Here is a 27,436-nt window from a genome sequence, read left to right as displayed (position 1 = left end):
GGCAACACCTTTTTACCTTTTTATTGGAATGCGGCTGTCCAAAATTTCTTTCCTCCCATTTATCTTATACAGTACACAAGCAATGTAGCTGGCACACTAAACTCCAATGTTCAGAGCAAATTTTACAAATTTGCCACAATGTCTAGAGAAAAAAAAAAAAAAAACAGTTACATGACACAACTATTCTAGAAATGACAGTGATGCCTTTATTGCCCATCATCTCCATGCAGCCATTTGTCCCTACCCCATTACTGGCTTGCTGTGTACATTTTGGCAACAAATTTCAATTTAGTCCTAAACTAAAAAGCCATTTTAGTCCCATTTTAAACATCGTATTTTAGTTGACTAAAATGACACAGCCCCCCTGACCTCTGCACAATACACAGCTCTCCTGCACTCTCGGGAGACCTCCAGTCTCCTGGGACAGCACCGTCAGCATACTCAAAAAATTAATAAATCACTGCCATGACTCACACAATGCTCGTCCTGTGTCAGTGTAAATTAAAGTCTCCAAATACCTCAATAGTTGCGTTCAGTCATTGACCCGGACTGCTCTGGCGTTCCATGGATGGCCATGTGACTGCTCTCCTCCAATCTAAAACACAAGGAGGAGAGCAGTCACCAAGAACTGAGCTATTGAGGTATTTAGAAGCTTTGTTTTACAATGAGTGCGACACAGGAGGAGCGATGTAGGAGAAGGGTCTGGCAATGCTGTCCAAGGGGCAGGAAGAGAGGCGCGGTGGCCGGCATGAGATACCCCCCCCCCCCCCAATTTGTGGCACCCGGGGTGGACTGCCCAATCCCCGCCCCCATTGGTAAAAGCATAATCGATGTACAACAGGCACGCACTGCGTTACACCAGTAAATGCGGTAGTACGAAGGTAAAACGTCCCTCCTTGCCATTTGTCCCTTTTTTGTTCTTTAACGAAAATTGATTTGGATTTGTCATAGTTTAGTCAGTGGACGAAAATGTGCTTTACTTTTAGTCACTGTAAAAATGCACAGATGAAATAGTTGACGAAAACGTTTGACGACATCAACACTGCTGGCTTGACAAGGCTACTTCTGCATCAGGTTTCTGTATTAAGGCAGCCATCTTGGTAGAAGCAGGGCTTTGCTTCTTCAAGTCAGAGCTTACAGCAATAAATGCCGTTAGCAGCACAACAGTGACATCGCCAATATTACTCCAAACACCCCCCCCCCCCCCCAGAGTTATGGAATATATATTAGGGATCAACCTATATCATTTTTCAGTGCCGATACCGATATTTTGGCCATATCTCCTACCAATATTTTGTACAATTAAAACATCTTTACACGGTCTTTGTTTATCACTGTTATAGCGGTCACAAGGAATGTAAAAATCCTATGACAGTAATAGGCATGCGATGTACTCTTTTTATAGAGAAATTGGGGATCTTTTTTTTTTTTTTTCACAAGAAATAGAGATTGGGGATCTTTAAAGACTCCAAACCCCTCCTCTGCAGATATTCAAAAAATGTCAAGACCAGTATTTTTCAATACTTTTTTTTTTTAACTGGCGCCTAAAATGGCAGTAATCCAGGAAGTAATGTCATACCATTGCTTCTGGATTACTAGATCCGAGACCGGATTGCTTTGTTCGGGTCTTCTGCCAGCTGGCAGACGTGGGGGGGGGGGGGGGGGGGATATGGGAACTACCTTTACCTTAGTGCAGTCCTCCTTCACTTACCTCATCCTTTCATTTTGCTTTTAAATGTCCTTATTTCTTCTGAGAAATGCTCAGTAGAGCGTCCTGACTTGCCTGCTCGCCCCCTGCCCCCTCAAGAGGCTTTCTCTACACCAGGGAGAAAGCCTCTTGAGGGGGCGAGCAGGCAAGTCAGGACACTTCTTTGCAGATAGAGAAAGGAGCTGTGTTAGTGTGCATCCTGACACTCCTGCTCGCCCCCTCAAGGGGCTTTCTCCACACCAGGGAGAAAGCCTCACATTATGGTGTTGAGTTACAGACAGAAGAACAGGAAGTGAGCATTTCTCAGAAGTATGGACATTTAAAAGCAAAATTGAAGGATGAGGTAATTGGAGGACTGCACTAAGGTAAAAGTAAGCTATTTAGGGGGAAAAAAATGTTTTCCTTTACAACCCCTTTAAGGCCCCTTTCACACATGCAGACCGTTCATGTCATCAGTTCAGCAACATCTTATCAAAGAACATTCAGCTGCTCATAAGTTTCTGCATCAGTTTTTTGACATCCACTACCAATGCAAAAGACAGATGGAAATACAGACCATTTACCAGTGGAAGAAAATTAGGACTTTGATCCGTTTAAACGGATCCAGCTGTAAATGGATGATCATCCATTTACATCAGTTTTTCCCCCATCAAGATACACTGATGTCAGTTTGTCATCTGTCGATGGATGAAATAAAATAGACACAAAAAAAAAAAAAAAAAAAATATGAAAAAAAAAAAGTGTCACATATGCAAAATATGGAATTGAAAGATTCAGAAAATAACAACATTTGTTGAAAAAGAACAAAGGACCACTTTATAAAAAGTCACTTGCATAGCTCCCCAAAACCTTAAAGGGGTTGTAAAGGTTTGTTTTCCCCCCCCACCTTAATGCATCCTTATGCATTAAGGTGAAAAAACCTGGCAATGACACCCCCCCCAGCACCCCCGTTTTACTAACCTGAGCATGTTCACCCGCTGCGCTCGCCCGACATCTTCTCCACTCAGTCTGGCCGTTGATTGGATGGATTGATAGCAGCGCAGCCATTGACTGACACTGCTGTCAATCACATCCAATGACGCACCGCGGGGCCGAGTGATACAGTCAGCTGGTATAGCCGCGGGCTGTATCACAGGAGCGTGTCTGCAAGAACCCCCATGGAGGTGAGCTCCCATGAAGGGGGTTAGTTCTCGTGGGGAGGAGCCAAGACAGCCGCTGAGGTACCCCAGAAGACCAGGATCGGGGCCCACTGTGCATAACAAGCTGCACAGTTTTTATTTTTTTTAAACAGGAACCTTTAGTGTCCCTTAAATCTTTCTTCAGCTTGTGCTACAGGTTGCAACTTGGGTCTCGGGCTCAAGGATTTTTAAAGGGATTCATCACTACAAACAAATGTGTTCACACACGTCTCATCTGAGATACCGGAATTTCTGCTTTCCTGAAAGCATCTAATATGAGGCTCTGTTCACAGATCAAATTGTCTTTCTAGAAGAGAAAAAAAAAAGTTCTAGGAGACAGCCCCAGTATTGCTAACCAGAAAGCAGGTTTGTCTGATGGAACTTTTTTTTGCTGGAATGTCTGCACAGCCGAGTAGTGTCTCAGGAGAAAAGCACATTTAGCTCTCAGCAGGTTGTAACTGATAACATGTCACTGCTGTGTTAACACAGGCACAAGAGAAGTTGTAAAAATACTATATATTAACAAGAAAAATACAAGTATTTGTCTGGATGTCCTGGACAGCAGGACTAAAAGCTGGCCATACACCAATTGAAATTTGGTTAGTCTGGTTAAAAAAAAAAAAAAAAAAAACACGCCAGAGTCAGAGGAAAGGTTAGACTTCGCAAAATTTGCACCAACAAACAAGCTACAGGATAGGAATAACCTCCAAGTTGCAGAACGGGGAAGCAAAAAATGTGACCAAACTGTTTACCCGCAGTAGGGAGAGCGAAAAAAAAAAAAAAAAAAGTGCGGCCACCAACCTGGCTCAGTTGTGTACAGCTGGCTATAGAAGACCCTTTGCTGTCAGAATACACTGATCAGTGGCTGCGACTGATTGGCTGCAGACGCCAAATGTCAGATTTCCAGCTGGTCGAACAGGGACAGCCAGAAACCGATCAAAATTCATTCTGTAACTGCGGGAATTTCAATTCATCTAGTGCCAGCTTTAATCTCGGGACCAACTAATGCAAAATTGATACTTTGGCTACTTGAACCAACTCACTACATGTAAACTCCATTTGTAGCCATTAACCTCGAGTTCAATGCCAGAAATCCAGCCTGTAACCTTTAATTGGATATAAAAATTTACTTTTATTTGTTCCCTTTCAGGTTCCTTGTCTAGCACAAAATTTCAAAAAGTTCTTACAAGAAACAAAGCTAAAATTTCGATTTCCAAATGAGTTCCTAAGAATTCTAACATTACAGAATCATTATCCTTTGGATATGTAATGTGTGCCAAGAGGAAAATGGATCTGCCCGAGTAATAAAGAGCAATCACAACTACCTGAACAAGCTCAGTGACTATGTATTAAGAGGCTAGCAATTCCTACTTTTAATTGGCTTGGATATGGAAAACACTAACAAAGGAAATGGTGCCCATAGAGGATAGATGAGCGGCAGCCACAATAGAGGGTGGAGGGAGCTCTGTGCACCTGGTGCTCTCCAATTACAAGTCTCATAGTTTGCACTGTAGTAACCTTTCCCCTACATTACAGAGGGAAGGTCACACACTGAACAACAGATCTCACAGTATATCAACCCCGCAGCCAGATACAGATTACACAGTGACCGAGAGATGCCAGCGCTTCAATAAAGATCTTTTACAGGCTCCGACTTTATAATCCAAAAATAAACTCTGCAGGTCTATTACCAACAGGCATGTTTTCAGAAAAAAAAAAAAAAAAAGTTTAAATTTTTCAAAACATTTACAAATGCATATTATGGTAAAAAAAAAAAACATAATTCACCCTGTCTGCATTTTAGGTGTTATTTATTTTTTTAAACGATCTCCACTGAGCAAAGCGCAGCCCGTACATGGATCCACCCCTTTTTTTTATAAAATGGCACACTCTCAGTTTAAACGCTTGATGGATTTTCTTTGTTCCATTTTAAATACAATTTAGGTTGATGAAATTTCCAAATCATTGCATTGTTTTTTTGTAGATTTAAAGGGGTTGTAAACCCTTGTGTTTTTTCACCTTAATGCATCCTATGAAAATATTTTGTTGTGTCCGGCGCCCATGTTTTACTTACCTGAGCCCCAAATTTCCATGGACGCGATCCTGCAGCGCTCTCCAAGGCTTCTAGGCTCTTCATTGGATAGATTGATAGCAGCACAGTCAATCAATCCCACTGCTGTCAATCAAATCCAAACACGGCAGCTATGGACGCCGAGTGTATGACACAGGAGTAATCCCCTCAGAAGAGACCTTCCTAGAGGGGGTTATCTCGTGCGGGGGAGGAGCCGTGAGAGCCACTGTGGGACCCCAGAAGCGGATGATTGGGGTCACTCTGTGCAAAACGAGCTGCACAGTGTAGGCAAGCATGGTATGTATGTATGTATGTATGTATGTATGTATGTATGTATGTATGTATGTATGTATGTATGTATGTATGTATGTATGTATGTATGTATGGATGGTATGTATGTATGTATATGTATATATATATATATATATATATATATATATATATATATATATATATATATATATATATATATATATATATATATATATATATATTAATGTGTGTAATAAATAAAAAAATTCTCCGAACCTAGTGTCACTAACAAAAGCATTCCAACTTTTGCCTAAATGTATTTTTCTACAAAGTGAAAGGTCAGCCCAATGTAAAAGGTTGTGTTACACAAAGGTCTCAAGTCCTACATAAAAAAAAGGGGAAGTCTGCTGAGCTGGGCTTTTCAGATTGTGGTCTTCTAAATCTATGACATGGGGAGAAAAAAAAAAAAAAAAAAATTTTTCCCTATAGCCAGAGATCACGGCATTTGCTTTAAGCGCAGTCATTTTAGTTTTTCTTAAAATGATGGCAAGAGGGACATCATGCAAAATAGTGAGCACTCCTGCCATACAGACTTGTGAATCATGCATATTTATGATATGGTGGCCACTTTTTTTTTGGGGGGGGGGGGGGGTTATAGTCAGCACCAATAATCATTGTATTCTGATGGCAGGGGAAACACCCAGTCACAATACATTAGCTGGGGGAGGGGGGGGGGGTTGGATCATTAAAAGTGATGTGGGAATAGCGTTCCATAGTTAGAGTGATATTCTGTCCATGGCTGAAGGAACATTTCTCAACCACTTCCCGACGGCCGTACGACTATATACGGCCGCAGGGTGGTTCTACTTCTCTGGGGCGCCGTCATTTGACGTACGCCCCTTTCCGCGCTCCCGAGGGCGCAGTGGGGACCTTCTGTGCTGCCCGTGTCCCTTGGACACAGCCAATCACAAACGGCCACTCTGATTGGTGAACGGCCAATCGGAGTGGCCGTTTGCTAGGCGATCTGTGCGGCCAATGAGAGATGATCTCATATGTTTACATATGAGATATCTCATTGCCGGCTCTCACAGACAGCGGTGCTGTCAGGGAGAGAGGAGACCGATCTGTGTCTCTTGTACATAGAAACACAGATCGGCCACCCCCCTTCCCCCACAGTTAGAACACTATATAGGGAATACATTTAACCCCTTCCTCACCCCCTAGTGTTAACCCCTTCCCTGCCAGTCACATTTATACTGTAATTCGTGCATATTTATAGCACTGATTGCAGTATAAATGTGAATGGTGCCAAAAATTTGTCAAAAGTGTCCGCCATAATGTCGCAGTAAAAATCGCAGATCGCCGCCATTAATTCTGTCCCTTATTTTGTAGGCGCTATAACTTTTGCGCAAACCATTCGCTTATTGCGATTTTTTTTTTTTTTTTTACTAAAAATATGTAGAATACATATCGGCCTAGACTGAGGATAAAAAAAAAAAAAAAAAAAAAATTGAGCTATTTATTATAGCAACAAGTAAAAAAAAAATTATTTTTTTTTCAAAATTGTCGCTCTATTTTTGTTTATAGCGCAAAAAATAAAGACCGCAGAGGTGATCAAATACCACCAAAAGAAAGCTCTATTTGTGAAAAAAAACTTCAATTTTGTTTGGGAGCCACGTCGCACGACCACGCAATTGTCAGTTAAAGCGACGCAGTGCCGAATTGCAAAAAGTCCTCTGGGCAGGAAGGGGGTTTACGTGCCCAGTAAGGAAGTGGTTAATGTATGACCAGCCTAATTTTTCAATGTACATGGGTTTAAAATGAGCCATATGGCAGCATTCAGCAATATAGCTGTATATTTCTAATTAAGCCGCTCTAATAAAACACACACATACCTAAACAAAAATGTTAAATGGATATTACATTTAGAACAGTTTCAATTCTAAAAAAAAAAAAAATAAAGAAGTTTTGCTCTGGTAAGGGAAGAGGTTGGTGTGACTGTTTCTGCAGGGTGTCCTATTACAGCAATCTATATTCTACATCTCCAGCAAGTAGTTATTACAGGAGGTTACTCTGAGTCAATGACCCACAGTTACACCGTGTCATCATATGACTTCCTCTAAAAGCTTACAAGTAGCAAACTGAAAAATATTTAGCTAGCAGACTTTAGGCTGAACTGTGCAGCAAAAAATAATCACACACACGTTTTTTTTTATCAGCTGCTGTTTTTAGCCTCAGGGCCAGTTCACACCATAGAAACCGTCCGGATGTGTTCCAAATGCTTTTCTACATGAACCTTTTTGACATGTTTTTGATGAGTTCCTGTGCATTTAATGCAGTACAGTGCACCCCTCCCCCTTTCTTAAAGCAGATTTCCACCCAAAAATTTAAAGAGGAAGTAAACCCTCATTAAAACATTTTTTTTTAAACCCCTACAAGAGAAAGTCATCAGCTAGTATGCATAGCATACTAGCTCATTATGATCGACCTACCTGAGATCGAAGACCCCAAAGTTCTCCTCCGCGCCCTCTGCCGTGTCAGGCAATCTTTTCTGTTATCACCACTGTGATTGGCCGGAGCGGCGATGACGTCATTCCCGTGCATGCATGTGGGACCAGCCGATCCCTGTGCATGCGCGAAAATTTGTCATTAACCCCCTAACTTACCATTCACAAAAACGTCACGCCAAGTGCGCCTGCGCCATTGTCTATGGCACGCATGCGCCATAGACATCGGTGTCAGTTTTTGTGAAATCTCCTTAACCGTGTAGGTTAAGGTAACCGCCTTAATCTAGGCTTACCTGTAGAGGTGCAAGTTGTGAGGTTTGCTTTACAACCACTTTAAGTACTGGTGACCCTCCGACATGCCACTTTGGGGGGGGGGGGGGGGGGAGCAGGTACCCTGTTTTTTTTACAGGCTCCCACTTTCTGCCCTGGCAAAGCCAGAAGGATGATCATCTCTTTCCCCACCCCCCTGCAATCTTCTGGGACATGTCACAGGTCCCAGAAGATTGCACAGCCATTCACATTTCGTCCAGCTACAAAGCAACAGCCGGGTGCCCAGTTAGAATACCAGCACATTGAAGTGGAGGCTTCCTGCACCCACATCGCTGGATCTGGGACAGGTGAGTGTCTGATTATTAAAAGTCAGCAGCTACACTTTTTTGTAGCTGCCGACTTTAAATGGGCGGAGCTCCGCTTTAACCATAAATATGGACATGTGTTTCAGAGCATTTTTCAGTGTTCCAGTACAGTCCAGCATGTTCTACTTTTTTGTGGAACTGGAAGCACTGGTTTGAACTATGCCATTGAAAAACCATATAACCTACTGTATTTGCTGGCGTATAAGACTACCACTTAAAAATACTGGCCAAAAAGCAGGGGTCGTCTTATACGCCGGGTCAGCTGCTCAGATGCCTGCTGAATGGGCGGTAATACTGTATGTAGCTTCGGCTACATACAGTATATAGCGCTTAGCCAATCCCGGTGAGCGATGTATTCAAATGAATACAGAGCCTGCTCGGATTGGGGTAACAACCTCTGCCAATCCGAGTGCCTACATACAGTAGGCTGCTCGGATTGGCTTTAAGAGTCAGAGAGGCGTGGGCTGATGTTACAGCCTCTGCCAAATCCAAGCAGGCTTTGTATTAATTAATAGAATACATCACTCGCCGTGATTGGCTCCATCTCCAGCAAGAATTAAGAAGAATATGGCTCCTGAAGAAAGAAATATGAAGCATCGGAAGGGGGGTCATCTTATACGGTGAGTACAGGCAAAATATTCTTAAAAAACTGCAAAATTAGGGGGTTGTCTTATACGCCTGGTCGCCTTATACGCCGGCAAATACGGTACTTTCCATGATGCAGAAATATTATAAAAAATAAAATAAAAAATGCGCTGGTAATAGCATTTAGGAGCATTAGCATTTTATTGGCATTTTTGCAGTAGAAAAAACAAATATAGATCTACATCTATATCTCTCAATAACAGCTTGTAGGAGCTTTAATTATTTTTTATACAATATGCAGGAAGCAGAGCCTGCACATATAAATGAGCAAATATAGCTGGCTGGCGCACATAATTATCGACTATATGTAGGAAAAAAAAAAAAAAAAACACGACGACCAATAGAAAAAGTAAGACAGGATGCGGCAAAGTAGGAAAAGTCAATATTTGCAGGCAACTTTAGCCGCTTATTTCTCTGGATCTGCGGATATTAGCTCAGGTTCACACTAGTGCTGCTGCACAATTAGTAGAAAAAAAAGAAAGAAAAAAAGGACTGGTTGTTCAACACAACTCGGCAAAAAAAAGTGCACCAAACACATTCGTCCTTCATGAGCTCCCATTGAAGTCGATTAGGGGGAAAAAAAATAAAAATAATGTACTATACTGCATTGATCTGAATGGGCACCATAATGTGATGTGCAATATTGTGTCTGGCAGCACAACACTGGAGAAGTCACATGGTGTGAATGAGGCCTTAGTGTAGATGAAGAACCTCCACTCCCCCCATATGCTGGGATTTGTGACATTTACCTTCACAATTGCTATAAAACAAAAATAAAACTTTTTAGCAAGGTATACACAACAACCAAAAGATCAAACTAGCTCAATAAGTCTTGATTGCCCAAAGGTACTAAAAATCCATCTTTCCATCATGTATTTATGCATTTAGCTTTTTACAGGGTCCTTAATAAATGTACTGCTTTCCTTTGCAATGCATTATAAAAATCAGCTTCCAGCAGCGATAAATAATTCAGGATTCCAAACCAGAATACATACATGTATTATATACATGCTGAAAAAGATTGCATTTGAGACAAAGCGGCAGACAGGCAGTCTTTTCTCCCTCAAACCAAGTGAGGCATTCTGGGACAGAAAGGATACAGGCATGTATATGCAACATACTTCCTGAAAAAACAGACTTATCTGGCACCCAGCACTGGAAAATAGCTCAGCGCTTTTTAAAGGGAGGGAGGGAGTTTCCTGCTCTGCTGTACTTGTGAATGACCTATAATAACAACACAGTCTGGTATACGAGGTTACTACAGGGCAGACTTTGTGCTCCGCTATGCACAGTATGCAGCGAAATAATGTAATCAAAATGTTTTCTGCTTTACTGTTAGCAATTTGGATTTTTTAATACAATTCGATGTAAGAAAAAAAAAAAAAAAAAGTACAATTTTTAGTAAAGTTTGTCCTAATGAACATTTCCAACAAGTCCTACAACCGACAGGTACTTGGTGTGGCAGGGTGCTCTTTGACTACTCTTTGGTTCCAAAAATGCGTAAAGGAAGCTGCCTGCCAAATAAGTGATACTAGGGGTCAAGTCCTGTGAAAAAAAAAAAAACACCACACACACACACCTCAAACAAAATTGCAGGAGGTGATCAAATACCACCAAAAGAAAGCTCTAATTGTGGATGGAAAAAAATAAAAATAAAACAACAACAACACACGTCAATTTTGTTTGGGTACAACATCGAACAATTGGCAGTTAAAGCCACGCAGTGCCGTATTGCAAAAAAGGCCTAGTCATTAAGGGGGCAAATCCCTCTGGTCCTTATGTAGTTAACTGCCTCAGCCCCAGAAGATTTTACCTACTGACCAGAGCACTTTACAATTTGGCACTACTTCGCTTTAACGGACAGTTTTGCAGCCGTACGACTCTGTACCCAAACACAATTTGCATCCTCCCCCCTCGCAAATAGAGCTTTCTTTTAGTGGCATTTGATCATCTCTGCGGTTTAGATTTTTTTGCGCTATAAAAACAAAACAGCGACAATTTTCAAGGAAAAAAAAAAAAAAACACACCACACACCCCTTTACTTGTGCTATAATAAATATCCCATTTTTTTTTTTCAAAAAACAAATTTTTCCTCAGTTTAGGCCGATATGTATTCTACATTTTTTTTAACCAAAAAATAACGCAATAATTGTATATTGATTGGGTCGCGCAAAAGTTAGTGTCTACAAAAAAGGGAATCGAATTATGGCATTTTTATTATCATTTATTTTACTAGTAATGTCGGCGATCTGCAATTTATGGGGACTGCGACATTATGGCAGACAGATCAAACACTTTTGACACATTTTTGGGACCATTAACAATTTTACAGCGATCAGCACTATAAAAATGCACCAATTACTGTAAAAATTTCACAGGCAGGGAAGGGGTTAACACTAGGGGGCGATCAAGGGGTTGTGTTCCCTCTTCGTGTTCTACCTGAAGGGGGATGGGAATGACTAGGGGAACAGATCACTGTTTATACTTTGTATGAACATACAATCAGTCATTTCTCCCCTGAAAGAACCAGGATCTGTGTGTGTTAACCGGGCACTCTCATCGGCTCTGGGGGAAAAAAAGCATACTTTACCTGCAGACATTCCTCTTTTCACTTCCTCATTGTTCGTTTTTGCTCAGAAGTTGCTCCATTTCTTCTCTGCTCTGTTCACTTCCTGCTTGTCTGATTTTACTGACCACCCCTGACGGGAGGCTTTACTGCGGTGGTCAGTAATGTGCTCGCCCCCTCCTGGGAACTACATCTGTGCGGCAGGACGCTCTCTACGTGTTAGAGACTTCAAGGAGGTGTGAATTACTGGGCGTGCCGCAATGCATACTGGGAAATGTAGTTCTTACATGAACAAGCGCGGCAAACCAGGAAGTGAATGAGAGAACAGAAACTAGAATGCCGGAGGTGATATAGATGAAGGAATTTAATAGATATTTACTTGTTTTTTAGAATCATTACACTATTCTGTCTACCTTGCATATATTAATTTTAGGCAAAACTTTTTTTCCCTTTATAACTCCTTTAAATGTACACAAGGATTTTAACAAGCTTTATTGCAAATTTCTACTTTTTTGTTATTCTGAAGAAATGTGTCTGCCCAGGTTTGCAATATGAAATGCAATACACAAGTAAAACGGAAAACATCGTCTGGCATCAAGCAAGCCAGCCTCAAAAAGGAGTATATAAAATATACACAACGTCTGATCATAGTGCCATTTACCTGGTCTGCTCCTGGAGAATGAGATGGGGCTCCACAAAGAACTTTACTCTTAACTTCATTCGAAATGGAGCCAGGCCGTCCATTTGCTGAGATATTCGATTTCGCAGATTCAGCCATAAATTCTCTCCTTTGTTACCACTGAACTGTAAGCCGAAGTAATCCACTTCAATAATGCCCAGCCGCTTGCATACCTACAATTCAAGAAATAAAGTTATAAAAAGAGACACATAACATCCTGAAAGACAGCCAACATCCTTATAAGGAGTACAGCTCATACCTCCAAATTCTTTAAATGCACAGGGTGTGTGTTAAACATAACACTAGGTTCACACCTATGCGATTGGAGTGGCTTGAGCTGAGGCAACTGTGGGAAACTAAGAAAAGTCATCTCTGCACAAAAAAAAAAAAGCACTGGAAAAGGAGGTAAATCGCAGCACCGTTTTCCTGCAGGAATGTGTTCAATTTACACAGATTGCCGCACATGCGGGATTGGGTATGTTCACCAGTAATGCATCAACATTTAATAAAATGTATTTGGAGAGAAAAAAAAAAAAAGTTTTCCCATTTCAGACACATTCATTTAGTTTATTCAGCATGAAATGGAGCTTAGTTATGTAGCACAAGGCTGTATATTCTGCAATATTTACATTTTTAGTAAACTCATTCAATGAATCCAAGCTGAGATAACATGCACTCACTCCTTTATGCATTTACACAATTTCACAGTATCCACGAGATAAAAAAAAAGCTCAGGAAGATTCCTTTATCCCATTGTTTTGCAAACCTATGTACACGGCAAACTTTATGATTGAATCTGTTGCAATTTCGCCGTTTTACTAACCCGACAGCTTATTCGAAATAGGAAACTAGGGTTGTCCCGATACCACTTTTTTAGGACTGAGTACAAGTACCGATACTTTTTTTTTCCCCAAGTACTCGCCGATACCGATTACCGATACTTTTTTTAAAATGTGTCCCCCCCCCCACATATGCAGCCATGTCCCCCCACATATGCAGCCATGTCCCCCCACATATGCAGCCATGTCCCCCCACATATGCAGCCATGTCCCCCCACATATGCAGCCATGTCCCCCCACACCTAGATGCCGCCGCCGCTTTTGAATAGCTGTAGTATTCCCCGCTGCGCCACAAGTATTCTTTTTAGGTATCGGGGGTATTTGCGGGAGTAAGTACTCCCACAAATACTCGGTATCGGTCCCGATACCGATACTGGTATCGGGACAATACTATAGGAAACCTTCATTTTGTTTGCAAATATTGCAGATTAACTACCAGCAAGAATAAGTCCTTACATTTAAAGAGCACCTGTCATTTCAGATCCATCATGACAGCGCTTGTTAGCGGCATTCACTCACCTGCCGCATTACACCAGCCGTCTCATTAAAGTGAATGGGACTGTCGGTGATACCACAGCGGGTCAGAGGATCTGCTGCAGGGCAGAGGTGAAAGTTGCTCTTTAAACCAAATCCACCCTGAAATTAACACATGACACTTCAGAGCTTGGGGAAATTTTACATAAATGGCAAATCAACCGTTGGCCATACATGATCAAATTTCAGCAGCATTTATGGGCACCCTGGTTGTACACAAATTAATCTACCAATCAACTTCTGTACAATCGGCCTGTCAACAATGTTACTTCATATTTAAATTGTGCAACAGTTCTTTGGCCAACTGACAACTAATGCATGTAAAAAGATTTACAGCTTGCAGAGAAATCAGATATTATAGAAGTGAAGAGTCGCTTCAATAGGTAAAGCTTTGCAATTCATACATTTCAGCTGCGAAACACATCCATACTCAGAAAAGCATTGCCCATATACACATGCCAGTCACAACAAATGAACAAGCAAGCTAGTTGTAAATACGTCAGATTGCACACCACTAATGAATTAACCAAGCTATACAACACGCTAAAAACTTTCAGGGTATGGAGGCCCATCATGGGATTACATACAAGTCATTGTAAGAAAAAAAAAAAAAAAAAGGGAACCTACTTTACTGCAAAAGTAGAGGGAGAAAATTAATTACTGTATTTATTGGCGTATAACACTCACTTTTTTACCCTGAAAATAGAGGGCAAACTGGGCCTGCGTGTTATACGCAGGGGGCTATGGAAAGTTTTTCCTGAAACTTCCCTCTTAAAGTTAGGGTGCGTGTTATACGCCGATAAATACGGTACATAAAAGTGAGTTCCATCCTGAAAAAAAAAACAGAAAATTGCTGCAAAAAATAAAAATATTTTTTTTTTTTTTTTTTTATATTCGCCCCAAATACCTTTTGCCATGCAGATGTTTCTAATCTGCCTTATCAGCAGTGGGTCTTTTTCCACATCCTCCGTCTGGTGAATGGGGCGCACTGCCATCTGGGAACTGTTTGTATCCCAGAGAGTAGCCGCCCATTCACAAAAGGGGCTCACGCATGCGCAGTAGGAAACAGGCAGTGAAGCCACAAGCTTCACTGCCCGTTTCCCTTACTGAGGATGGTGTCGTGGGACCTGCAATGAACCGGAGCGGGATGGGCCGCCCCCCCCCATATCACAAGCGCCTAGGACAGGTAAGTGTCCTTATTAAAAGTCAGCAGCTACAGTGTTTGTAGCTGCCGACTTAAAGAAAAAAAAAAGAAAGAAAAGCCTCGAAAACGAACAAGTTGGCACATGTTCAACCTATTCCACATAAGTGCAAATATGTCATCAAACAAACAAATCGTTGCAGCACTGTGTTAACATGAACAGTATGAATTACGAGACTATCCTAGGCCAACAACCTTGTTTAAAAAAAAAGGAATGTTGATAACAGATACAAAATGTGACTGGTATTTGTTTGCCTCAAGATCTAGGTTTAGGTTTGTTGTGCAACCATTAAAGAATGATAGAGACACTAACCGTTACCTTTAAATCATTTTTAAACCTGGAGGCAATGCCATCAAACCCCCAACTAAATGTAAAATGGATAATCTGGCCAGTCCTTGCTGGGAGAACACGGGGGGGGTGTTATTGGTAGCGGCTACAACAGCCACATGCAAAAATCAGATGGGTACAGTCTGCCCATACATGGTTTGATTCTCACCCAGTTCCTGCTGAACCAGCAGAGATTCGATCCATCTATGGCTGGCTTAAAGCGGGAGTTCACCCATAAAACAAATTTTTCCCCTTAGCTTCCTGCTCGTTTTGTCTAGGGGAATCGGCTAGTTTTAAAATATGATCCGTACTTACCGTTTACGAGATGCATCTTCTCCGTCGCTTCCGGGTATGGGTCTTCGGGAGCGGGCGTTCCTTCTTGATTGACAGTCTTCCGAGAGGCTTCCGACGGTCGCATCCATCGCGTCACTAGTAGCCGAAAGAAGTCGAACGTCGGTGCGGCTCTATACTGCGCATCGACGTTCGGCTTCTTTCGGAAACTCGTGACGCGATGGATGCGACCGTCGGAAGCCTCTCGGAAGACTGTCAATCAAAATAGGAACGCCCAGTCCCCGAGCCCATACCCGGAAGCGGCGGAGAAGATGCATCTCGTAAACGGTAAGTACAGATCATATTTTAAAACAACTAGCCGATTCCCCTAGACAAAACGAGCATCCATCTAAGGGTAAAAAGTGTTATGTACGGGTGAACCCCTGCTTTAAGGGACATTTTTCCACATTGACTCCCAGTTGGTTTTGTTAAGGGTTCCCTCAGAGCAGAAATTTATTTTAGGGGATAACTATGGTTTAAAAAGGTTAAAGGGCGTCATAAATAACTGCTAAATTTAAAGTTACAACCCTTATAATCAGATCACTGCATCAACAAAATGTGGATTTTACAGGGGAAAGTCCACAAACTGCATTTTCAATTGCACGCCTACCACCAGAGCGATACGTTTGTATGGGTAAACTTTTGTATGGGTAAACTTTTGTAGGCTTTTTATAGGACTTGGAAGCTCCAGTAAGAGGATCTTCCCAACAGAGTGCCAAGCTTTGTTCCCCATGTGAAGAGCATGACCCTTTCTATAGCAATGGGGGGGGGGGGGGACAACGCACATCTTACTCTGTTAAAGGGAGAGGGAGACCTCTTCATACATTAGTATGCCTGGCAGCTTGAGTGTCAAGGTCTTTGGAGATAGTTGACCTCCTTTTAAAGCTCATGAGCCAGTACTTATCCTTCAATAAAGAGTCCAAGGTATTTATAAGACCATCCTCATTGTAGTGCCAAACCTTAGTTATCTGAAGACTGCATCCATCTACTCTAGTAAAGACTGATAGACAAATAGCAAGACAAAGATCTGTGGAGTCAGAATTCAGTGCGTTCTAATACATGAATTTCTGTCACAACGTCTCAGACAGCTGCTAGATGCTAAACATTGTAACATTCTTTCACAAAGCCATTACTGGCAAAAAGCAATCCTACATTGAACAGTGCCAAGGTATAATCAACCAATAGCACTTTTTCTTTGCGTGCCAAAATGATAGCCATGTACTTCAACAGGATAAGATATGGCAGTGCATCCCAAAAGCCACTGAATTTCAAACATAAGAAGGCTTCAGCTCCATGTCCATCCAACAGGTTTCACCCATCATGGGCATAAGCCCTTACAGACCACTTTGACCCTACAGGTAAACCTAGATTAAGGCTTACCTGTAGGTCCAAGAGATATCTCCTTAGCCTACACAATTAAGGAGATATTTCCAAGAAAGAAGGCATGCGCTGTAGACAATGTGTAGGCGTGCTGCTACCAAACACCATCATGACTAGTGGCGGCTCACGCACGCATGCGTGGGAGTGACGTCATCGCTTCGGCCAGTCACAGCGCCAGAGCAACGATACCGGGAAGTCACGCCGGGTATCATGGCGGCGACAAAGGAGGTGTCAGAGGACCGATTTCGGAGGCTTTGTTCTCGTGTAAGTCATTCATAAGCTAGTATGCTATGCATACTAGCCCATTATGCCTTTGTTTTGCAGGGTGTTTTTTTTTTTTTAGTTTTTTTTTTTTAAAGAGAGTTTACTCTTCCTCTTTAAACCTCTGCAATTAAGCCCATGATTAAGCCCATGAAGGTTTAAAAGCGATCGAGGGGTGTGGTGTGGGAAGGGACAGCGCCACATTTGAAGTGGAGTTGGCTTTTGGTGTGTGCTTCAATCTCTCCCTTTTATCCTGTTGATGAGCAGGCAAGACGAGCCCTTGGGGAGCTGCACTCGGTAGGGAGTGAATCACAAGTGTCATGTCTGTGGCGCTTGGAGAAGTGCTTTGTGTTTGGTTGGGTTTCAGTCAGCCATGCACTTGTAACAGAGTCAGGATGATAAAACATTCAATACATGTCGTTTCCAGTAGATGCCTCGTGTGTGTGATCGCACTGAAGCGGTAGCAGTTGACTAGGCTCAGATGGAGCTACCTTAAAGTGATCTTTCCTTCAAAGCAGTAGATCCATGGTTAAAATATAGTATACGCCCCCTGTTCTGGTCCTAGGTTGCTACCTCTCGGATGGAAACAATAGAAATGCAATTTTTGGAGGTGTACAGAGGAGTGCCTAGTATAAACGTTCTAAATACCTTACCAAGTTCTAAAGTATCAATGCCAACATCTATCAATAAAAGGCAGTTGCCCTCTGACAGCCGACTGCTCAAGCCCTGAAAACGTTGGGGGGGGGCGCATTGTGTGAAGACCCTTTTCTCTCTGAAACACATTGGCTGCATTTGTCATTTTAGGTTCAATAAGATTTTATTAAGAAGAACATTTTTTGACAGAAGTAAAAGAATACATGAACCGACTACCCAACATTGGGCGGGCCGATCCACAGAAAAATACGCATAAACATTCCACATCATGAAATCCAGTATGAACAAACTTTGCTACGTAGTAGAAATAATTGTATAAGCATCCATGCCTGTGCATCTATCATGGACTTCTCCCGGCCCGGGCGCCCCTCTGGGAGCCTGCTGCGCCCAAGGCCAGGTGGAAGTAAGGAGTTAGACTAGTGTTGGCGGGGGTGCAAATAGCGGTGAGATAGCAACAGGTCCATACAACTCACATGGTCTGTAGCAGGCCTGATGAACTTACAGAATGCAGAAAAGAAAGGAGAAGATATCTTGGCCAGACTGTGGAAGACGACAGAAATACCAGAAAAGATAGGGGAGGGATAGATTAGGTAGAAGAAAAAGCAGAGGGAAAGAGTAAGGAGGGGAAAGGGAGGGGGGGGGGGGGGGAGACTGTGTGCTCGGGCCCTGCGTGCCATGCATCCATCAGGTGTTCCCAGGGTCACCTAAGGCGCCAATGGTGGCAGAGCACTCAAGCTGGGTGGCAATCTATTTTTGAGCTTGTCTGAGGAGGAGTAATGCCTCCATACTCCCCAGGTGAAGGAGAATTTGGCATGATTGTCTAGGGACTTAGCCTGCAGTTCTTCCATAAGCATAACCCCATTCATCTCATTCACCCACTCAGCCAGAGACGGGAGCGAGGGTGACTTCCAATGTCTGGATATGAATTGTCTGCTCGCACTGAGACAGAACCTGAGGAGGGTATGTTGCATTTGCCGTTTTAAAAAGTACATCAAGCGAGACGAACTCTTGTACCAGGTGCTCCTCGGTACACATACAAGAATTTAACGAACAGTATCAATTTTTTAGCACAGCCTGAACATCTGACCCATATGTTAAGTCCACCGACTGGAAGGCTTAAAGCGTGTCATATTCCTGATGCGTGCCTGCTGTACCATGTACTTGTAGCCTGCTCTTTGTATTGCTTCCTGTATGTGAAATCCCAGCTAATCCTGCCAGCCCCCTTGCTTTCCAAATACAAAAAATCTGACTACACTAAGCAAGCGAACACATCGTGGTCAGTTCTCTAGCTATGTTGGGAACTCAGTGTACTCTCCTCCAATAGTCAAACTTGTCCTGATGCGCCACTGCTGCACAGCAATTCACTGGCAAGCTCAGTGTAGTACTGCTGCTCCTCCCCCAGCTCTTATGCAACTGAGAACAGAGTGAATGTGATCACATTAATTTAAAAAAAAAAAAAAAAAGGAAGAGAGAAGGGGGGGGGTATTCATATTTTTATTTCTTATAGCTATACAAACATGCTTTGCTTTTTATTTTAAAACTCAATGGGTTGTTTTACAGGGTAATCATGTGCAATCACTTTAGAGCACATCTATTAATGAATGAGCATTTGAAAATATGAGCAGCAGAATATTTAATAGGGAATACAGTCAAGTGCCATTTTCCACCCTTAGGCTTTATGGTATAAACTATACTGTAGATACCAGCTGTTTTGTTTTCCTGCAATGGCCACAGAAAAAAAAAAAAAAGTATTACCGAAGGTCTCAGGTTACTTTAACAAGTAAATGTCATGGTAAAGGGTACCATACAGTTGGAGACCCCTCACCAGCGTGTTCTGGCAGTTTCTCCCCCCCCCCCAAAAAAAAAAAAAAGGAAGAGGGGGGAGGGGCTATATATCCATCTAGAATTTATATGTTTTGCTCTTCATTTCTATCTAATCTGAATGGGTTGTTTTAGGCTTAATGTACAAGGGACTTTTTTACAACCTCTCCTTTATGATTTAACTTCACAGAATGAAACATTTTTTTCAAAATAGGCAAAAATTATATAAAAAAAAAAAAAGCGCATGTAAACGAAACACACCTAAACGCTAGTTACTGTGCCTGAAATGCCTCTAAACTCAGCATCTGAACTTTTTTTTTTTGCTTACCAAAAAAAAAAAAAAAATTATAAAATAAAACCTCTAAACTCAACTGCCTAGAAACGACTGTAAACGACCCTGTGCACATGTACCGATAAGATAGCAGGCGAGAATTCAGGAGCAGTTGAAAAAAAAGGCCCAACTGCTCCTAAATGTCCATGAGCCCTTAGGCCCCATTGCACACGAGACGCTGGTAAACTCGAGTTCAGAGACGTTTGGGCATTTTTTTCAACTGCCCCTGAACACATTTAATGTTATCCTATGCGTCAATGCACACAATCACATTTTTTGGTGCTTTAAAGCAGTTGGGTTTAGGCTCGTTTTTTCGGACGCAAAATTTTGGGTTCTGCCGCAAAAGTTTTTGCGTTTCAAAGCTTTGGGAGGGTCTACAATGTCTTTGTTATGAAGCCCGATAGCCGCAAACGCGGTAAAACGCCGCGAAATTCGCAGCAAAAACAGGTGTTTTAAACGCCGCTTTTTGCCTTGAAAACTTGAGTTTACATTTGCTTCTCGTGTGCATGGGGCCTAACAAGCCAAGGGTTCACATACTTTAATAGAACAATGGCTGCATGGAAGGAAAACTAAACTTCAGTAACCTTGTGAAAGATCTCCATCAAGATTCTTTGCAATGTCAAATGGAGTCAGCTGACAAGTACAATAAGAGCTGAATAAACTTGAAAACATATGAATCATTGAGGAAATAGAATATATGGCTGCCCAGAAAAAGTGAGATCACTGCATGCCAACAGTTTGGAAAGTTTCAAGTTCACTTGTTTATCCAGAACAAAGACACGCCAACTGAAAATTAAGTGTTAAAAATAAAAAAATAAATTAAATTAAGTGATCCTAAGGGCTCTTTCACACGGGCGGACCGTATGTCCGCTTTTTCATCCATCCGTCTGCGGATGAAAAAGGGACATACATTGGTCCCTATGAGGTTGCAGGTGTCTGCGGATAAACATCCGCTGACACCCGATCTCACCCGGTTCCACAATCCTCCGATTCTGTAGACAGAGGAAAACCCTATTTTTCCATCCGTCTGCGGATCGGGTGAACACGGACAGACGGTCCGTGTTCATCCGACCCCCCCCATAGGGGAGAGCGTAGAAAAGACAAAAAAGACTGTGCGGGGACCTCCCTGTCACCTGCCGGCTCAGCAGAGTGATCCCTGATGATATGCACGAGAGCCTCGGCTCTCTGGGGACTCTCACTCCTCATTGGGCATGAGCCATTGGCTCCCACAATCAAAGCCAGTGAGCCAATCAGGAGAGGGAGGAGCTCTCATGCGAATGGACATGTAAAGACGTGGCTCAGGTAACAAGCCAGCTCAGGAGGCACTTGGCAGGAGGGAGGGGCCTAGAGAGCCAGCGAAAAAAACTTTAATATTGCTTTAACACCCTGGATGTTTGTCTCATTTTTGTCTAAAAGATTAAAAACTGTCCGTGATTAAGCCCTGGTTCACATTGCAGCGATTTGGCATACGATTTGATTGAAAAATCAGCAGCTATTACCGGCAATGGCACCGTCTGAATCGGTGCGACACTGCACCGATTCCCAAAAGTAGTTTCTGTATTACTTTTGGCAAATTGGGGGTGAGATTTCAATAGACATCTGTGTAGAAACCCGCACCAATGCCCCTGAAATGCGGGAATGAAGTCCTGCGAGCTCAGCTGAACTCGCAAGATTTACTGTAATTCCCGCTGTCAGTATGAACCTGGGCTAAAGAGGAAACGTGGGTTAAGGTATTCATTATTAAATGAAATATAAGAATGATCAATGGCAACATGAATGTGCTGCAACATTTCCCTAGCTGGTCCTTCTCACAAGTAGTGCAACCTGTGAGCCTTGACAACACATCGCTAATGTAACAAAGTAGCAAAGATAAGAAGCATGTAAAACACCATTATGCGTATTGTCAATGTTACATCTGTTAGCTAGTTACTTTCTCTTATGTGTTATTAGATTTAGAGGCCTTTCTAACGGGCGGATCAGTAATGATCCGCTCCGTGTGTCCGCTTTTGCTCAGCGTGGATCCTCCGTAAAATCCCCGCTGAGCCGTCGGCTGACAGGGCGGTCCCTGCACACTGTAGGGACCGCCCTGTCTTTCCTCCGCTCTCCCCTATGGGGAATCGGATGAACACGGACCGTATGTCCGTGTTCATCCGATCCGCAAGACGGAAGAAAAATAGGATCTTTGCGGAGGCGACAATTACGGGTGTCAGTGGTTGGTCATCTGCTGACACCCGCAATCACATAGGGACCAATGTATGTCCCGTTTTCATCCGCAACGGACGGATGAAAATGCAGACATACAGTTTGCACGTCTGAAAGGGGCCCAACTCTTTACATGGCATTCTAAACCCCCCCCCCCCCCCCCCCCAAAAAAAATGGCACCTATACTTAAATTCACAGAATGGAGTCTTTAAAGTGGTTCTTCAAATTTTGCAAGAGCCAAGTAAAGTAATAAGTGCCAAGTAGCGAGAGGCCTGATGTCATTTTTTTGCCATCTGTGACCCCACAGGTAAGATTCACCCTGATGGCAATGGAAATGAAAATCTAACTTTTGAGTTGTCACCAAGACAGAGGGCTAACCTTCCCATTGATACACCTGAACTGACGATAACCAATAGGCGATTTCCCTCACTTGGATAAACGTACTCACTTCCGGATGGGTATACTGGACAGAATGAACAGGGAAATTCCCCATCAATGGGACAAAGATAGACAGACCCCCCCCCTAAGTCAAACTTGTCTCTGAAAAGCAATCTGCAGTGAATCACTTTTTAGATGGCAGCCAAGAAGCCACTGTCAGGCATATTGATATACACACACATAAATAATTTTCAATGGGACTGATGTGCTGCAACAATGAACCAAGCATTCAGCCCCACTGACTTGAATAGGCAAGTTTGACAGGCAGGGCTACCTCTACACATGACATGCTGCATTTAAAGGGTTACTGAACCCAGGACCCTGCATTCACTATATCTGGTCTCCCACAGTACACACTCAAACTTGCTGCAAAGCATTGCCACATGTGAACAGCCCCCACTGGCTGTATGGTAGGCATTAACTGCAGCTTAACTGCCTATTTTTAGAGGACAAATAATAAAAAAAAAAAAAAGCGCAGTGGTGTAGTGGTTGGCACTTTCACCTAGCAGTAAAAAGGGTCGCTGGTTCGAATCCCAACCACAGCACTACCTGCCTAGAATTTGCATGTTCTCCCTGTGCCTGCATGGGTTTCCTCTGGGTGCTCCGGTTTCCTCCCACACTCTAAAGACATGCTGGTAGGTTAATCGGATCCTGTCCAAATCGGCTGTAGTATATGTATGATTGTGTGTTAGCGACCTTAGATTGTAAGCTCCTTGAGGGTAGGGGTACAGAAATGCGCAATGTATATGTAAAGCACTGCGTAAATTGACAGCGCTATAAAAGTACCATAAATATGTAAAGCGCTGCACAAATTGATTCTGCCAAGACCCCTTTCACACTGGGGGCGTTTTTCAGGTGCTTTGGCATTAAAAAAGCTCCCTCAATGGGAAGGGGGCTTTAGGAGCGGTGTATTAAACACTCCTAAAGCGCTGCAAAGAAGCTGCTTGCAGGACTTTTTTTGAAGCCCTGCCAGCGCAGCGCCTCAGTGTGAAAGCACTCGGGCTTTCACATTGGGATTGAAGATGCAGCTTCTTTCAGGCATTTTTTTTTTTTTAACGCTAAAGCGCCTGAACGCCCCAGTGTGAAAGGGGTCTATACAAGTACCTGAAATATTGTTTTCTCTGAATGGTTAAAAAAATAAAAAATGTAAGACATATCTTTTTCCTACAGTTTTGAGAACATTGTTCAGAAACCAAATGCAAGAACAAACATTGCATGAAGAAGCATATTTGCATATGGAAAATATTTCCTCTCATCTGTCAGCTCCATAGATTGCAATAAGCTGAAAGATGGCCTAGAAAATTTACTGCTGCGTGAGGCAACGGGGCTCACTAAAATATTATGGTGAAAAAGGAAATTTTTGGAAAACCCTGTTTTGTCCAATTAAACATTTTAAGATAAACTTCATGCATGCTAGTTTACAGTGTAATTATATCTTTTTTATATAAAAAAAAAAAAAATAAGAAAAAGGGATTGAATCATGATCTTTTAGATCTATATTCATGCATAGCTCACAGGCTTTCTGTAGCCACTTTTGGATTATGTACCTATGGCTGTTCTGTAGATGGAAGGAAGCTGCTTGCATTCTCTCACTTGTTTTACCTTGTTCAATAAAATTATATATATATATATATATATATATATATATATATATATATATATATATATATATATATATATATTCAGTAATTGGTTGTTTGACTTCTGTTCACCAAAATGAGTAACAGATGGAGGTTGTAGTACAGGTGATACCAGCCAGGATTGGTGGAAGCAAAAATAAAAGCAATCATGAATCACTCAACATTCAAACACAGACAACAAAAAGCAGCCCAGTCATCAATATACGGGAACTTGGGGTACAGACCAAAGATGTCCTCAGTGCAGGGACCCCAGGACTAATCTAGTGGGCCTAATCTCTCACCCTGCCTGACATGTAAACATTATAGGATATATTATATACAGACAGTGAGGGGGACATTCCTGGCAGATATAAACATTATGTATACAGGTGTACAGACACATTGGGAGGAGGGGGGGTTATTCCTGGAGGATATATAAACATTATATGATGGTTACAGGCACATTAGTTGGGGGGTTTCATTCCTGGCAGATATATATATATATATATATAACTATTACATGATGTATACAGACACGTCAGCCGGGGGGGGGGGGGGATCACTCCTGGCAGACAGGTAAACAATGTAATGAACATATGCCCTGATCCCAGCAGGCAGATGTGACTGTATACAGATATATAAACAGTAGATGATGTATACAGGTGTACAGACACATCAGCCCTTGTGGGGAGAAGGGGGTTACTACTCCTCAGTCATGTATACATTACATATTGTATAGACGTGTGCAGACATATGGGGGGGTGTCAGACCCAAAAGATCTGTAAACATAACATGTATACAGGGGTACAGACACATCAGCCTGAGGCAGGTCATTCCTGGCAGATATATAAACACATGGTGTATACATACAGGTGTACAAACCCACCGGCCCCAGGGGGCTGAAAGACAGGTAAGCATTACATGGTGTTTACAGACATAAGGGGGGGGGGGGGTTACCCTGGTAGATCCCCTGCGCAGACACATCAGTTTGAGGCTGACCTTCTCAAACAGTACTGGGGGAGGGAGAAGAGGGGAGCCCTCAAGCAGTATTGGGGCCTCTCGGTATTAGGGGCATTCAAGAAGTATTGGGGGCAAGGCCTCTCTGGCAGTATTGGGGGGGGGGGTGCTCTCTGGCAGTATTGGGAGGAGTGGCAGCATTTCAGAGGAAGGGGTTCTTACTAGTATTTGGGGGCTTCCTACAGCAGTATTGGGGGGCAGGGGGTCCTCTACCAGTATTGGGGGTCCTTGCAGTATTGGAGGGGGAAGAGGGTCCTTTCCGGCAGTATTGGGGGGGGCAGCATTTCAGGGGCAGGGGTTCTTACTAGCAGTATTGGGGGGCAGGGGGTCCTCTCTACCAGTATTGGGGGCACTCAAGCAGTATTGGAGTGGGAAGAGGGTCCTTTCCGGCAGTATTGGGGGGAGTGGAAGGGGGCTCTTACTAGTAGTATTGGGGGCTCCCACTAGTAGAATTGGGGGCTCCCTCCAGCAGTATTGGGGGCAGGGGGTCCTCTTTACCAGTATTGGGGGTCCTTACAGTATTGGGGGCACTCAAGCAGTATTGGAGGGGATGAGTGTCCTTTCTGGCAGTATGGGGGGGGAGCAGCATTTCAGGGGAAGGGGGCTCTTAGTAGAATCGGGGGGCTCCCTACAGCAGTATTGGGGCAAGGGTTCTTTAAAGCAGTATTGGAGGGGGAAGAGGGTCCTTTCTGGCAGTATTGGGGGAGGAGCAGCATTGCAGGGGAAGGGGGCTCTTACTAGTAGTATTGGGGGGCTCCCACTAGTAGAATTGGGGGCTCCCTCCAGCAGTATTGGGGGCAGGGGGTCCTCTTTACCAGTATTGGGGGTCCTTACAGTATTGGGGGCACTCAAGCAGTATTGGAGGGGATGAGTGTCCTTTCTGGCAGTATGGGGGGGGGAGCAGCATTTCAGGGGAAGGGGGCTCTTAGTAGAATTGGGGGGCTCCCTCCAGCAGTATTGGGGGGGGGGTGCTCTTCTCTCCTATCTATACACAGAACCATAGAGAGTTGAAGCTAGCAGTGAAGTATGGGGGGTCCTGCACTCGGAGTCCTCCACTATTTAGGGGTGTAAAGTAAAGAGTCAGGTCAGCACCCTACGAAGGTCCTTACCTGGGTCAGACAGTCCTCTCCATTCGCCTTGGCATCCACCTCCACCTCCATGACCACCGCATCCGGCCTCGTCACATAGCACAGCATGGTATCAGTAGGGAGTCCTCCGCTGTAGTCTCGGCGAGTCCTGTGATAGGTGAGCCCGCTAATAGAAGGCTCCGGATTGTGGAGAGCCCTGGTCAGTGTCCGTGCCCCCTCTATAGACATGAGCATGTAGAGGGAGCGCAGGAAGGCGCCTGAGAGCAGCCACCTCCGCACAAGGATTGGTGGGGGCCAATCACACAGTCCCTCTTCTCACTGCACATAATCCCTCCCACCAGCCCAATACACGCCCTCTCCCGCTCATTGGTTCGCTGACAGCTGGGCATGTGCAAGTGACTCCATGCGGACCCGCCCCCAGCAGACGCCAGCCGCCTGCTCACCTTCCAGCGGGATATCCAGCCATGTCGGTGCGGTGTGAGGAGTTCTCATGTACCTGACTGGCTGCATTCCCTCCAGCTGACGGAGGGGGGAGCCGCCGCCGCCTACTCTAGTTCTAGTAGGATGTTTGGGAAGTTTATCGAAGTTTGGATGGAGTGGTGGTGAAGGGTTAAATGTACGCACCATCGGAAGCGATCGTCCGATAATCTGATGGTTAGTATGCAGCTTTCCAGAGCCGATCAGGACAGTGCATCCGATATTATCCTAAGAGACAAACACTAAAATGTTCGATAGAATGTACGATTTTCATTTAATCGGTACAGTTTTTATCCAAAAATACAAATACATCACATGACATCTCTTCTGAATTTATATTCTGTCCGTAACTTTAGTAACCTCTTCATTTTCCATATAAGACAACATACACAAACAAAACGCGACGATCATTCGTCTGATAATCTCATTGTGTGTACCGGGCTTTAGACGTCTCACACGGAGGGAAGTCATGTTTTTATTTTTGTTATTTTATTATTATTTTTTACAGTATTATTTTTTTATAAAAAAAATTTAGGAGCCCCGTTGGGGGAGTTTGGTGAGATATTGGGGGTCTAATCAGAGCTCTGATGTTTCACCTTTGAGAAAGGAGAGGAGCTCCACAACCCCCCCCCCCCAAAAAAAAATCAAAGTCAGCTGTTAGAAATCCTGTAGCTG

At 43.2% G+C, this 27,436-nt stretch overlaps 1 protein-coding gene across 1 annotated transcript in view; it reads right to left on the bottom strand.

The window, feature by feature from the left end:
- The window catches only part of LOC120940737 (myosin regulatory light chain interacting protein), a 51,572-nt gene extending 24,978 nt beyond the window's left edge, over positions 1-26,594 (bottom strand). Inside the window, exons 1-2 of the mRNA XM_040353754.1 lie at positions 26,306-26,594; positions 12,224-12,414 (exon numbers count right to left, since the gene is read on the bottom strand). Of these exons, the coding sequence (XP_040209688.1) occupies positions 12,224-12,414; positions 26,306-26,518 (404 nt within the window). The 5' untranslated portion in view covers positions 26,519-26,594. The remainder of the gene's footprint in view (positions 1-12,223; positions 12,415-26,305) is intronic.
- Positions 26,595-27,436: the final 842 nt, after the last annotated feature.

Source organism: Rana temporaria, chromosome 5, assembly GCF_905171775.1.
Source record: "Rana temporaria chromosome 5, aRanTem1.1, whole genome shotgun sequence".
Classification (NCBI taxonomy): Eukaryota; Metazoa; Chordata; class Amphibia; order Anura; family Ranidae; genus Rana; species Rana temporaria.
Note: the sequence above shows the minus strand (reverse complement) of the source record. Positions and strands in the feature narration are given on the sequence as shown.